General features: G+C 29.4%; 2 protein-coding genes across 2 annotated transcripts; one reads left to right on the top strand and one right to left on the bottom strand.

Annotated features, from left to right (window-relative positions):
* Positions 1-380: 380 nt before the first annotated feature.
* On the top strand, positions 381-7,608 carry LOTGIDRAFT_133196 (hypothetical protein; the record flags this gene model as incomplete). The annotated part of the gene is made up of 11 exons (XM_009067514.1): positions 381-492; positions 979-1,075; positions 1,551-1,667; positions 1,998-2,072; positions 3,251-3,368; positions 4,985-5,093; positions 5,345-5,407; positions 5,790-5,953; positions 6,558-6,605; positions 6,939-7,041; positions 7,358-7,608. 11 exons carry the CDS (start codon positions 381-383, stop codon positions 7,606-7,608), a joined length of 1,257 nt encoding a protein of 418 aa, XP_009065762.1.
* Positions 7,609-7,877: 269 nt separating this feature from the next.
* LOTGIDRAFT_204779 (hypothetical protein) lies at positions 7,878-13,185 on the bottom strand. The gene is made up of 6 exons (XM_009067513.1): positions 12,970-13,185; positions 10,557-10,646; positions 9,966-10,066; positions 9,437-9,535; positions 8,877-9,041; positions 7,878-8,454 (listed from the first exon to the last, which is right to left on the bottom strand). Exons 1-6 carry the CDS (start codon positions 13,012-13,014, stop codon positions 8,136-8,138), a joined length of 819 nt encoding a protein of 272 aa, XP_009065761.1. The 5' UTR covers positions 13,015-13,185; the 3' UTR covers positions 7,878-8,135.
* Positions 13,186-15,277: the final 2,092 nt, after the last annotated feature.

Genomic DNA, 15,277 nt, shown 5'->3' with positions numbered 1-15,277 from the left:
TCAATTTGATATAATGATAAGTAAAAATATCAGTGAGGGAAGTGTGTCTATTTCAAATGTAAACCACCAAACTATATATTTCTAAAGATCTGAAACCCACTACTACAATTAAATATTTTCTGTCATTTTCAGCTGCATGCCAATATTATTAGATTGTCTTTTAGTGGCAATCATCTTGAGATTCAAAATGCATAGCCACCCTTGGATGGTCTGATGGGCTCCTTCTAAAAGAAAATTTGTGAAAAAAAAGAATTGATTTGTTGCATTTTTACAAATATTTGCATTTCACATAAATGATATCTTTCAATTTGTTAGAAATAAAGTTGGGGTAATTTCTTACTATTTTATTTATCATTTTATGATAGGAGAATGACAACTTCATGCCAATCAAAGATATTAGAAAAGAAAGTGTTTTAAATAACAAAGAGCTAGACAATGATGATATTAGTAGATATAGTAGACAACTTATTTTACCTGAAATAGGTGTTCAAGGTATTATTTTTATATATTTTTTTCACCAAGCAAAAATGGGCATATTTTGACCTGATCTGTCTATTTTTATATCAATACATCTTGTGTTTGTCTGTCAAAACCTCATTCTATTGTTAATTTCGCATGTTTTAATGGTTTGGAATATTGTTTCAGAATAAAAGTTATTGGTATCTACATATTTGCTTTAACAGTAAATAAATACCCAATAACATAACAATTTCAGAATAAACATAAAAAGTCTAAGTATTGTACTAATTTATAAAAACACAGCATAAATGTTTAAACTTTTGGTTGATATTGCAATTTGTGATCTCTGTAGAGAACATAACAGAGACTAACATTTCATAGGGACATAAATATGTTGATTGGTTGTCGCAAAAAAAAAAACAAACAAAAAAACTGTATCGAATGATAATAATTTCGTAACATTATTGAATGATCTTTTTTGATCATATTTTGATGATATATTAAGATGTTTTTTTGCAGGTCAAATTAGGTTAAAGAACAGTAAGATATTAATAGTGGGAGCTGGAGGTTTAGGATGTCCGGCAGCTATTTATTTATCAGCTGCAGGAGTTGGTATGTTACTGTTTTCTTTTGTCTATTTAAAGGGGTTGATTTGAATATATGTAAATAGTCTTCAGAAGACCTATAAATGTAAAAAATTTCATAATTCCCATTAAAATATTCCAAACTATCACTAGGAATTTCTTTTCCTATTTGTTTAGATGTCTTTTCTATATGGCAGTGTCTTGACAAGACAATGCGACTTTTTAACTTTCAAACGCAAATAATTGTGGACACACATGGATTTGGAGGCTCAAATTTCGACAATTACTGATTGGTTTAGCTAAAAAAAACAATTCCTGTTTCTGATTAGTAAAATGATGCATCTGTCCCTTGAAATGATGTTTATATATCTAATTTCAACCATAGAATGAAGATTTTACCTCCTAAAAGAGTATATAGTAAAGGACAATGTTATGTGGAACTATTTTTTTTTTAATGATGTACAAGTGTATGTAGTGCTTATATTTATCTATATTATGGACAGGAAGATTAGGAATAGTTGATTATGATGAAGTTGAAATCAGTAATTTACATCGTCAAATATTACATGCTGAATCTCGTGTTGGTCTACCTAAATCTCAGTCAGCTTTTATAACTTGTCATGGGTAGGTATAACTGTGAATAATTTTTTTTTTTGGCATGAAAAGTTCTTATTATTCTAAATTTCTAGATACTTTACAATTTTACATTCGATACAGAAAAAATGTAAACCTTAACAGTTGTCATGCATAATTGTATTATCAAAATTGAGAATTGATTTGTCACATGTAAATATATTTTCAAAATTGAGAATTGATTTGTCACATGTAAATATATTTTCAAAATTGAGAATTGATTTGTCACATGTAAATATATTTTCAAAATTGGGAATTGAATTGGTCTCAAGTAAAACTTATGTTACCTATATTATTTGATTCGTCACTTCTTTTTTTCAGATTAAATTCAAAAGTTGATTTTGTGCCATATCATCTTGCATTAGATAGTTCAAATGCCTTACAGATTATTTCTAAGTATCCTTTTTAAAATACGCATTTTACATATAATATTCTACCCAATTAACATGCACTTGGTGCAATACTTAAGATCATATTGGACTACATTAAATGTCTTACTGACTGGATTAAATTAATTTTCAATGTGATTACACTGAAGGGCTCATTTAAGGTGGCAAAGGACTCTATTGAATTGATGTATTTACCCTACTCTTAAGTAGGGTTGAAAAAATTGTCTATAGACTCATTAAATTGTTCCTCCCCACGGAAATCTTTAGTAAAAGGCGAAAGATTTAAGCGTAGTGAGGTGAAACCAGAGTAATGATATTGGTAGTAAAACTATGATATAAAATTTTTCTTAGCAATATTCAGTGTGGTTTTAGGAAGTTGAAATAATATTTATATAAAAAAAGTCTTTGATCAAAAACTTTTAAATTAATGTTCATCTAATACACAGATCAATTCTTCAAATTTTGGATTTTTTTTCTTTAAGATGTATAAATTAGTAAAGCCTGTAAAAATCATTTAATGTAAACTTAATTAAACAAGATTTGTGACTAAGTTTAAATATCTATTGTGAATAGGCGGACAGTTATAAATAGATGACCTAGTTTAGTTTACTTTATAAGATATAGCACAGATGTATTGTAACATGTGTAAGGCCGTTGTACACTATAGCTTCATACCTTATCACCTCAGGCTTTCAAATTGAATGCATGTGTTGTCCTCACATTGACTCTACATTCAAATCCTTTAATCAATTTAGCTAAATATATGATTTATCCAACACGATAATACTTTTCACCATATGTAACGTTATAGATTTCAAAATTTGCTTTGTTAATAAGAGTTAACTGTATATATTATAGAATGTAAATATCAGAATTGTCCACTCTCTGCCTTAATTATTTATTATATTTGAGCACATTTACTTGAGCATAACAATTTATATTAGAACTGTCATATTTGAGCTACAGGAGTCAATTATTTGCATCTAAGTTCGTAAAATAGATGTAGAAATTTCTCAGAAACCTGTTGATTTTACAATGTATTGTGTCAAAAAAGAAAGTGTTCTTTTAAGTGAAAAAAAAATCTCAAATTTTACTCTAATTTTAATCTAAAAAAAAATCAAAGAATTTAATTTTTGGAACTAAGTTTTGTTTAATTAGTTTTCAGTTTCCTTGACTATTATAAAGATATGATATAGTCTTAGATGCTACAGATAATGTGGCTACAAGATATTTATTAAATGATGCCTGTGTTTTAGCTGATAAACCTCTTGTCTCTGGTAGTGCTCTCAGATTTGAAGGGCAGGTAATTATTTTAACTGTATACAATTATAATCAAGGACCATGTTATACTTGTTTATAACATGACAATAATATTTTATAGATAACAATATATGAAAAAATATTGATATTTTCTAATCAAAGATATATAGTTATAATAGAGGACCCTGCTATAAAATGATATTTATATTTTGTAGTTAATGGTATATAATTATTATAGAGGACCCTGCTATAAAATGATATTTATATTTTGTAGTTAATGGTATATAATTATTATAGAGGACTCTGTTATAAAATGATATTTATATTTTGTAGTTAATGGTATATAATTATTATAGAGGACCCTGCTATAAAATGATATTTATATTTTGTAGTTATTTGGTTTATAATTATTATAGAGGACACTGTTATAAAATGATATTTATATTTTGTAGTTAATGGTATATAATTATAATAGAGGACCCTGCTATAAAATGATATTTATATTTTGTAGTTATTTGGTTTATAATTATAATAGAGGACCCTGCTATAAAATGATATTTATATTTTGTAGTTATTTGGTTTATAATTATAATAGAGGACCCTGTTATAAAATGATATTTATAGTTTGTAGTTAATGGTATATAATTATTATAGAGGACACTGTTATAAAATGATATTTATATTTTGTAGTTAATGGTTTATAATTATAATAGAGGACCCTGCTATAAAATGATATTTATATTTTGTAGTTATTTGGTTTATAATTATAATAGAGGACCCTGCTATAAAATGATATTTATATTTTGTAGTTAATGGTATATAATTATTATAGAGGACTCTGTTATAAAATGGTATTTATATTTTGTAGTTAATGGTATATAATTATTATAGAGGACCCTGCTATAAAATGATATTTATATGTTGTAGTTAATGGTATATAATTATTATAGAGGACCCTGTTATAAAATGATATTTATATTTTGTAGTTATTTGGTGTATAATTATAATAGAGGACCCTGCTATAAAATGATATTTATATTTTGTAGTTAATGGTATATAATTATTATAGAGGACCCTGTTATAAAATGATATTTATATTTTGTAGTTAATGGTATATAATTATTAAAGAGGACTCTGTTATAAAATGATATTTATATTTTGTAGTTAATGGTATATAATTATTATAGAGGACTCTGTTATAAAATGATATTTATATTTTGTAGTTATTGGTTTATAATTATTATAGAGGACCCTGTTATAAAATGATATTTATATTTTGTAGTTAATGGTATATAATTATAATAAAGGATTCTGTTGTTATAAAATGATATTTATATTTTGTAGTTAATGGTATATAATTATTATACAGGACCCTGTTATAAAATGATATTTATATTTTGTAGTTAATGGTATATAATTGTAATAAAGGATTCTGTTGTTATAAAATGATATTTATATTTTGTAGTTAATGGTATATAATTATAATAAAGGATTCTGTTGTTGTAGAATGATATTTATATTTTGTAGTTAATGGTATATAACTATAATAAAGCACTTTATTGTTATAAAATGATATTTATATTTTCTAGTCAAGGATATATAATTTAAATAAAGGACTATGTTATAAATGTTTATAAAATGATATTTATTTTTTTCTAGCTAACAGTTTATAATCATGATAAAGGACCATGTTATAGATGTTTATATCCTAAACCACCGCCACCAGAAACTGTTACAAATTGTTCTGATGGTGGAGTCCTTGGTGTAGGTAAGGGATTTTTGTGTATCTAGCATAATATTTATATTAGAAGTCCTTATCAATAGAATCATCACATATATTGTTGACATAAATATGTTAATTGTTTCGAAATATATTGGATATATTCAATGATCCTATTGGAATTCTCACCTCTCTGAAGTTGAAACAGTATTAAATGGTTTAATTTGCTGAAAATTGTTGTTTTAGTAATGGAAAAGGCTAATATAGCTTTATTCTTGCATCTTATCTTGTATTTATAGTTCCCGGAATTATTGGATGTTTACAAGCTTTAGAAGCCATTAAGATAGCAGCAGGAATCAGCAGTATCCTCTTTATTATAAATTTTATGTTTTATTTATTCCGTTGACAAGCAATCTTAGAAATGTCAATCTAAAATCAGTGTTACACCAACAGAATTTACGTTATAAAATGCATCATGGGTAATTCAGTTCATACAAAATATCAGCATGGACACCTTGGGGCAAAAATAAATACCAAGATCAAAATTCATTACTACCAATTGTTGACATAACCAAGAACATCATGTAATGATTCCAAAGCTCTAATCTAACCAACAGCGCATCCTATTGATATTGCTATTGAACACCGGTCATGAAAGGCTTATGCTGATCTGTGCTGGTGATGGATAGCAACTGCCTACAGAATAGATGGATAGTTCAGGATTGATTCCTTAAATCAATTTAGCATCATTTAGTGAGAGGATGTTATTATTTGATGGTATTGATGGTTTATTTCGTAATATAAGATTAAGAGGAAGACAAGTGAATTGTCCTATATGTGGTGATAATCCAACTATTACTAAACTTATTGATTATGAAGAGTTTTGTGGGGCCAAGGCTACTGATAAGGTAAGAAAATAGTGATAATTCCAGTGCCTTGTTGATTTTAGATGTGTATCCATAATTTTATTCTTCTCCTAGTTGAGTCCAGTGTTGAGTGTTGCTAGCAAGGCAGGGCATACTGTCTGTAACTGGGTTTGTCAAGATAAGCTTGATAAAAATAAAAGCTTTTGATCACCTCATGGATAAAATAGTCTCAGGAGTCCTGTAAAAGAGTGAACAAACTCTTAAGAGGCATGAAACATAAAAAAGGGTCAAAACGTACATGGCATCTTTCTGTGAACATTCATATATACTTCAGAAAGATTAAAACAGAACTTGACTCTCAGAGTTTCATGCTATGCTATCATTTTACACCATCAGAAGTTGTCTGAATATCGCAAAACATGAAACTCTGAGTAACAACGTGATTCTGTTTTATTATTACTAAATGGTTCTACAATTGATATGTTGAGCACTATTTTATTATTGTATATTAGTGTTTATTCAATATATTTATAATAATGAAGAAGTATTTGCAGATGTTAATTTTAATAAATTACATTCGATAAATTTATGTAGACAGACATTGTCAGCCCATAACAAGAGAATATTGATGTTTTTAATTTTGTAGGATAAAGATATTAGTTTATTACAAGAGAATCAAAGATTATCATCAAAGGTGAAATTGTTTCATCATTCTTTATTCTCTTTAATGTTTACAGTTGAATGTGAATAATATATATAATATATTTGCATAATATTCTGTATTGTTAAAGGGACAGGTTTTCCATTTTCATGGGGGTTGATTTAGGTCTTGAATATATGTAAATAGTCTTTAGGAGTACTAGAAATCTATAGCTATATATGGCAGATTATCAAGATAAGATGGGTCATCAAATTTAACTTTCACAAAACTCATAATTCTGGACTCACATGTCCCTTAAATATGCATGTGATCGTAGAGTCACCTCTCATGTCTTTAATTTTATAAATAATATTTGTTTTATTACAGGAATATAAAAGATTATTAGTGAATAAAACACCTCATATATTAATAGATGTACGTCAACCAGTAGAATTAGATATATGTCAATTACCTAATCCAAACACTATCAGTATCCTTTTATATCAATGTTGTTTATGTTGAATCAGTTGTGATCGTTTGTTCTAACATTGGTGAGTTTTTGAAAGCTATTTTTCCAACAGATGCAGCTGTAAATGGGTAAAGATATTCAGGGAAAGATCAGAGCCTAGAGGTTAAGCCAAGGACCAACTGGTTACCAGCATCCTCATGAGCCTAAGTTGTTGGCCTTGTAAAAGAATGGATTTTTTGAATTTTTGTTGTTATCTGGCCCTGTCTGTTTGTTTTGAAAGAGTATTTTTTCTAATAGCATAAATGCAATGACAATGTTTACTTTAATCTCTAACTAGATATTCCTGTTTCACATCTAAAGAAAGAAGAGAAGATGAAGGAAGTTAAGACTAGTATAGATCAATTAAATTCTAACTGTGATATAACTGTACCTATTATAGTGGTCTGTAGAAGAGGTAATGATTCTCAGGCAGCTGTTAATGAACTTAAAAACATTTTATCTGACAAAGATAATATCACTATACAAGATATACGTGGTGGATTACATGCGTGGGCTAAACAAGTTGATCCTAATTTCCCTGTGTATTAAACAAAATCTTTTGTTATGAAATATTTTCCAAATACTGATCAATTATTTCTTGAAGGAAATTTTAGTTTTAGATTATACAATATGAGACCTCTAAACTTAGAATAATAAATTGTAAACAAATCAGATGTCAGATTTTCATTCCTAAACATAACAAGAATTCAATAAATATTAAGAGACATCTAAACATGTTGCAATTCTTGATGTCCTTTATGTATAGGTTTTAGGCATAGGACATACTATAACAATGCATAATAATTCAAAAGGCAATTAAACAAAAAGTTTAGTATTTAATATAATAAAATATATACATTTAACAACTGTCTTCTTAAATAGTATTATATGTATTGAAGTATATTCTTCATAACAGTTGAAAAGGTAGCATCTCAAATAAAGGCCACCCATTACCTTTGAATATTAATTCATTATTTACTTCTTGAAGGTTTTGATTATGTTTTCAGATACAGTCCACTTTCTTGGCTTGACACTATATAGCACTTATTAGCTTTGACTAAAGTTATACAGCTAAACTATTCATCTTCATTCTCCTCCTGAGAATTAATACTGAAACTAGATCCACCGCTCAGTTGTTTAAACCGTAATCTTTGATACATACTTTGTGCTGGCAAAGAACTTCTACGACTTTTATTAAAAGTTTTTGGTTGGTTAAGATTTGGAAGTACCTCTGGACTTGTTTCACACGAGTTATCAGAAGAATTTTCAGTCGATGAATTCATAACATTACTATAAGATGGTGGTAAATCATTATTATTCTCTTTTGTCTGGGTAGTTTCACCATAACTATATAAATTATCAGGACATGATGATGATGATGGTAGATAACCAGATCTGTGAGAGAAAAAACAGAATATGAAATTCTGATGAATGTGAAAATATTCACAGTGTTAATTGTATGGAGGACATTGCATGCCATCCAGTTGTAGGTGTAGAAGTAGGTCTAAAATTTACCCAACATCTAACCATTGCACTAACGTCACTTTACTGGCCACATAATTTGGTGATAAATACCTGAGCCATTGATAAAATGACAGTCCCATTCAGCATCACATGAACTTTGCATAATGTTAACATCATAAGCTTATATTATTGGGGTTTAGTGTATATGAGGTATATTTAATTGACACTCAGTGTTCAAAGGGTTAAATGTCCCCAAATTATTAAAAGGATCAGTGGGTGAAACTCAAGTCCAAAGTCCCCTTCCCATTCAGAATTCTAATGATAATTTACAGTTGAATGAGTATGGGACTTACTTTTTAAAATGTATTAAATTTGAGCCACCTGCAGCCCAGACTTGGTTGATTTGTTCATCTGATATTCTACCTTGTAAATAATTATCTATATCTTCTGTAGTAAGATCAGTTTGTACAAATAGATGATAGGAGACATCAGATAAATATAAACATTCTGTCTGTACTCTGAAAACATACATATTGTTTACAATCATTTTCAGTGGTGTAATTATGAATTGTTAGATCTCCTTCGACCCCCATAGAACAGTATATAAATATTTTTGATTGTCATTGAAAGATCATCATATATCCATGGAGTTAGGAATCGTCATATAAATTTCAAGAAGTAAAACAATTCAGTTGACAAAAGCTCCCATGTTTTCTTGGAATTTGTCGAAGTAATGGATACATGATTTTCTGGAATGGTTGTTCAAGGGGCACCACAAGTTCCCGGAAAGCCTAAATTGATAATGGTATTGATTCAGATATTGTTCATCAGTCTTCACAACTTTCTTTATCTAAGAAAAGGTATCAATAAAGTTGTATTTTGAGAAGTGTTTTGAAAAGCATGTTTAAAATACCTGTTAAGATAATCTTCTAAATCTTTTCTTCTTTCTTCTAAGAAACATCTGTCAAATTTATTGGCAAAAAACTTTTTGGGTGGAAATTGTTGTGGTTTTCTGAAAATTGAAAATCAATTTCATGAAGAAAAAAAAAATAAGAAGCAAACAGTAACAAAATTATCAATTGCTTTTCAAACCCCCTCCTTTTGAATATTTTATCACAATTTTTCATCAAATTATGACCTCAGACGAAGGACTAGATAGCAACTAATTCATTGATATTAGACAAAGTGCATTACTTAGGACATTTGATATGATATGTTGGTTATCACATGAACTACCTAATATCAGTGTAATGAACTTATCACATGTTCACTTTCACCGTGACTTTTATTTTTGTAGCCTTCATATGACTGCGTACTTAATGACATTGCATATATATTTTTTTCATATGACAAAAACACATGGTACAAACTAACTTGTACATGTGTAAAACATTATAGTGGACTGAATGGAACACTTTGAAATCATTAAGCTGACTACTTACATGGAAGGGTGGTGTGTTTTCAAGGTCTTTTTTAGCCATGTAAATTCTGAATATCTTCTGCCTGTTACAGATCTTTCTAAATGGTAGGCTTGATGTTTAGTCTAAAAAAAAAAATATACATGTTATAGAAATTGAAGCATGATGAAAACTAAATATCTACTTGTAGCAGTGAGATTTGGACATTCATTTGTCTCTCATGACCTGCATTGAATATCAAACTATTCAAATTAAGATAACAATTTTGTTCCTGTTTTTTAGTTATTTTTTGTTTCAATTGTGATCTAACGACAATCTGATTCTTAACAATAAAGTTCTCGATAACAAGGACAATTGTTTGATAGCAAAACCCAAAGGTGAGCATCATGACAGCCTTTTTATGGTTTCACTATCTGAAATATAATTTTATTAGCTGGAAAAGCAATAAAATCAAAATGAACTGGTTGTAGTATACCTAAGCTCCACCTTCTTTCCTCTAAATTTCTATTTGTCTTTCATGTTAAGTTATCCACATATGGTACAACAACAAATTGCTGATAATAGACCATGGTTTTCCTAGAAGACATATTTTATATTACAATAAAGGTTATTTACCTGTATTGTTATATCATATGTTGTATATCTTCCTTCATCCCATGTATTATGTGTCCTAGGGTTTAATACTCTTATTACTGGTAACATCACCTTGAAATACAGTAATATTAATATATATTCAAAATGTCTTTTAGTCTTTTAGTTTCATTGTTTTTTCTTAGTTCAAGTAGCATATTTGATCTTTGTTTCTTAAAGGGATTGTAAAGAGGTTTTCTAAATATTTATGCATATCTGGGACATTGATAGCATCAATTTGGACCATTCCAATTTTCAATCAGACCTAAGGCCCTTTGTGATTAGTGAGGTATCAGAGCTGTATATTATTATATGTTTGTATCTTGACCTGTTTTGAAATAAGCCAAAAACTGGTGACAAAATATAATTACTTATTACTTAAGACTAATTGTTTCAAAATCTCTACTTCTTAAATACTTAAACACAGTATTAAAGTTGAGATATCTTTGCTCATAGTTTAACTTTACCAATTTTAAATATCCACCACAAGTTTAACAAACTTTAAACCTACTGACTTCATTTAGTTCTTCCTTATTTTTATCAAACCTTTCTTTTACTGGATAAAAACACTATAAAGGAAATATTATCATTTCCTTGTGAATTATCATCAAATAACAGCATGTATAGATGTCCTACATCTTATGTTAAAAATGAAAGGAGTATTCTAAATTTAAAAATGAACTTTAGTACCCAATGTTTTTTTTTTGCAACTTAAAGAAAAGAGTAAAACAGCCAAAGATTGGCTTTTTCAACTGTCTATTAATATTTACTTAATGCAATGATGCACCAAATAGATATTCTTAAACCATACACTGTATAAACTTGGAAACATAATATGAGGGGGGAACAGGGACCACAAAAGTTACCAGGGGAGACACAGGCTTTTTCCTTGGCCAAATGAGTCTGAGAATTACTTTTTTATATACAATATTAATTTTAAAATAATTTTCAAAAAAGATAAAATCAAACTGTTTTTTTATTTCTTCTTGGTGAAGGTTATTAAGTTGCAATAAATATTTGATTATATTATTTAGCCTACCTTTTAAATGGATGTTATCCTATTTGAAAGAAATATACTCCAGTTTATAACTGTCTAAAGTGGTCCTTGGATTAATGTGACCTAACCATTTACTTAATGGTTAAAACTAACATATTGAAATAATGTATATTGGATAATATCTAGGTTACATTATGAAAATATAATTCTAACCAGACCTGTCAGTAGTCTTGTACTTTCCACGTGTAACAACATAATGACATCCTATGGAGTATTTTATGAGAATCTAAATGCTAACCTGGTCTCTGTTGGAACCATTAAATGCAAAAATTGTCCATATGCAAGATAGATATCCATATTCAAGGAAATGACATATCTTTCTGAAATACTTAACCCACAACTAGTCCTTGGCTTAAAATATATGTACATGTATGTCCAGACTAGAGGATCTTCTTATTATCTCTATCTGAACTTCTCAAATAAAAACCTGAACGAGTTACTAGACAATACCGGACGAAAATCGCTTTTAGAGATAGCCTGCCAATTTGAAATATGAAAGCCTAAGATACGAGATATTTCGCAATTGTACTACCCCGAAACGTTTGAGAAAGTTGAAGATACCGAGGATCTATTTTTGGGTCAAGATACATTTGGTTTTTATGTTCTAATCTATCATGAAACTATATCAGAAAGTTGAAGGTACCGGGTATCTATATTTGGGTTTTGTGCACCAGACTCGTGTAAGCATTTGGAAACCCTCGACCTTTCCCGTACCCACACGGTTGCGGACAGCATCAGTGAAACAACTCGGTTTCGAGCAAAGTGAACGCTGGATTGTATATTTCTGAACTCATCAACCAAGTTGAAGCTATGTATATAATTGCCCCTTATACAAGATAAAACGCTTGGCTTTCCAACCCCAAAACATGTTTGAATTACAAGGAAAACAATCTAAAAATTGAAGATGATTGGAACTCTCTGTGAACCCCTCTACTACAGATTCTCCAGGATTTGTTAATAAAGCTGTATCGAAGATGTTTCTTGATGAATATAACATCCGTATGCTACAAGTTTTCTTGTTTATAATTATGTGACATATTGACTTGACAAATAAATAATCCCGGAAATATTTATTATTGTGCTCAGTTCTTGATCAGAACCTCCTGAAGATGCCGAAGAGATTAGTAGCTTTCAAAACCAGAACTAGTCTGTACAGATTAACACGGCAGCTAACTGGTTATAACAACGCACAAGAATTCGAGTGGCAGGCATACTCTACAATTTTTGGATTGTTCCATATTGTCGGAATTAAATTGGCTGGCAATCTCATACAGTAAAAGTCGTAAAGATTGTTTGCAGGAATTGCAGAATTTAGATGAAAATGTAGAATGACGACCTTACCTTATTTAAATGGTGAGGATCATGATATTCTCTGGGTATTCCCATTTTGTAATTTGAGTTTATATTTACTGCTCTATGCCTCAATTGGAAACTACCAAATAATATGTTATGCTTTCAGTTTCTGATATCAGGTGGAAGATAACAAGATGAGTGATATCATTTGATTTTAGGTTACATTTATATATTAGGACTAATATTACGGTTGACTTTTCAATTAGCTTCACGTGATAAATTTGAGATTTTCTTTGGTTGTCAAGACTTATATTTAAATTGTCAATTTGTTCATATATACGACTGGATGTTCTAGATAAAGACCTATTTATAGTACTATATCTATTTATAAAGACATCAGCTGTATGGTTTCCTCGTGACAATTCAGTGACATATCAGACTAAGATTATTCGATGAGAGGCTTCCGAAGCCCTTTATAAAGATCAGAAGATGAGCAAACCTCTGATCTACAAATTCTTCCTCGGGCATGAGATATTTCACGTGTTACTATATTAAACGAAAGATTAACCCAATATAGCATTCCAATCATAAGAGTAGAGTGGTCGAAATTCATACATATTACTCACGAGTTTCACGTTTGTGTTCATATTTTCAAAAATAAGCCATGTAAAATCATCGAGGATTTCATCGCGAAGGTCGAAAATGTATACCAACGAAGCAACCCTATGTCAATAAACTAAACATATTTTAGAACATTGATCAGTGAAGTAATCAATGATGTAGTACTTTTCAATATGTTGGTTAATTTATCGATCATAAGATACATACAGATAACACATTTAATATTCTAAACTACATTTATCACGTAATTTACCAGGTTTTTCCTCTCGAGCGATGCACGTTGAAAAATTTGTCAGTGCAAAACGTCTTGCGTTTTAGGTGGACATAATGCCGATGTCCCTTATGCTGCAGTATTTGCGCTCCTTTACTTTTTTAAGTCGTCAGTGTTGCAAGTAAAAAGAGTTAATGAATATTTTTTGCGCCGAAATGCTGACAACACCTTACATAACTTATCGATGTATATGCCAAATATTGATAGCCGTTGTTTAAGAACTGATTCTTTCAAAATTTATGAAATTCTGTATATATCAAATATTAACCTGAATTCTGAAATTCAAACTAGTTCAAGATATTAAATGTATAAAATTGAGTTTTATTGCAAAGACAATGGCCAAAGAGAAAATCTTTTCAACGAAACATCGTTCAATTCTTATATATAAGAATAAACATAGGCCTAGATCAAGATTCCCTCAAATCTGTTGCACTATTGATTTTCAAGTTTAAAAAGATATCTCTATTCACTTGGTCCAAATATTTACACTTAAAGTAATCAATTTGTTAGCGTCTGTGGATAATACAATGTTGATGGATGCTATATAAACTCATAAAGAAAGGTATTAATCTAATCGTTATTTCTGATCAACCAATCCTAATCCATTGATCCCTTATCAATGGTAGCGGTAATCACGAGGATTGATCAATCAAGAATCAAAACAATTCGGCGCGAATTACGAATGGTGTTAACTTAACGATCACTTCAGAAGCTGTTTTAAGATTGAAGCCATTGAATAATCAGTGTTCAAAATGTATATATACCCTAGAAACGGTTACATTGTCACAAATTTATGAAGCTTACGATACTTTGTTATAAGTTTATATATACGCAGTGCAGTCGTTTGGATTATATTCGACATTCAAAATTGGAAGTTACGGCGATCGAGCACAAGGTAAACAATTTTTTTTTTATTATAACCAATGAAATGAATTGTAGATAATATATTTTTGTGCGATTACTTATATAATAGACCTAGACATACTTACACCATAGTGTCATATACTCATAATCAAATGCAAGAATCTGCTTTTTGCAAAAGCCTGTCCGTTTCAAAATGGTTCAAATACCAGTATAATTTAGATATTATTGATTATTGACAATTGTTCTAATATATATTTGCAATTGTTTGAAATGTAACATCTATTCCTGTTTGTATTTATAATTTCCCAGTTTGCTTGTAAACTACATTTTGTTTTTCAGGTACCATGAAAAGCCTCTTAAAGACAACGTTGGTAGCATTATTGGTTTTCCTTTTGATGTGTTTACTGTTTCTTACTCTGATGGTGTTTACCAATTCAACACTGATATTGGGTTTTAAAACTACTGGTGAATGTTTTATATGTCACAATAAAAATGAAATATAGACACAGCTTTATGGAACAACAATCACTGGTTAAAGTTTTATGCAACGTTTCGACGTGTTTCCCCCGTCGTCCTCAGGCCTGAGGACGACGGGGGAAA

The sequence above is a fragment of the Lottia gigantea genome, assembly GCF_000327385.1.
Source record: "Lottia gigantea unplaced genomic scaffold LOTGIsca_83, whole genome shotgun sequence".
Taxonomy (NCBI): domain Eukaryota; kingdom Metazoa; phylum Mollusca; class Gastropoda; family Lottiidae; genus Lottia; species Lottia gigantea.
Note: the sequence above shows the minus strand (reverse complement) of the source record. Positions and strands in the feature narration are given on the sequence as shown.

Excerpts from the sequence above, each read along its gene's own strand:
- LOTGIDRAFT_204779 (XM_009067513.1), bottom strand. The coding sequence starts at position 13,014 with ATGGGAATACCCAGAGAATATCATGATCCTCACCATTTAAATAAG. Across the intron at positions 10,067-10,556 it reads CATATGATATAACAATACAG|ACTAAACATCAAGCCTACCA; the intron begins GTAAATAACCTT and ends TTTTTTTTTTAG. Across the intron at positions 8,455-8,876 it reads AATTTAATACATTTTAAAAA|ATCTGGTTATCTACCATCAT; the intron begins GTAAGTCCCATA and ends TTTCTCTCACAG.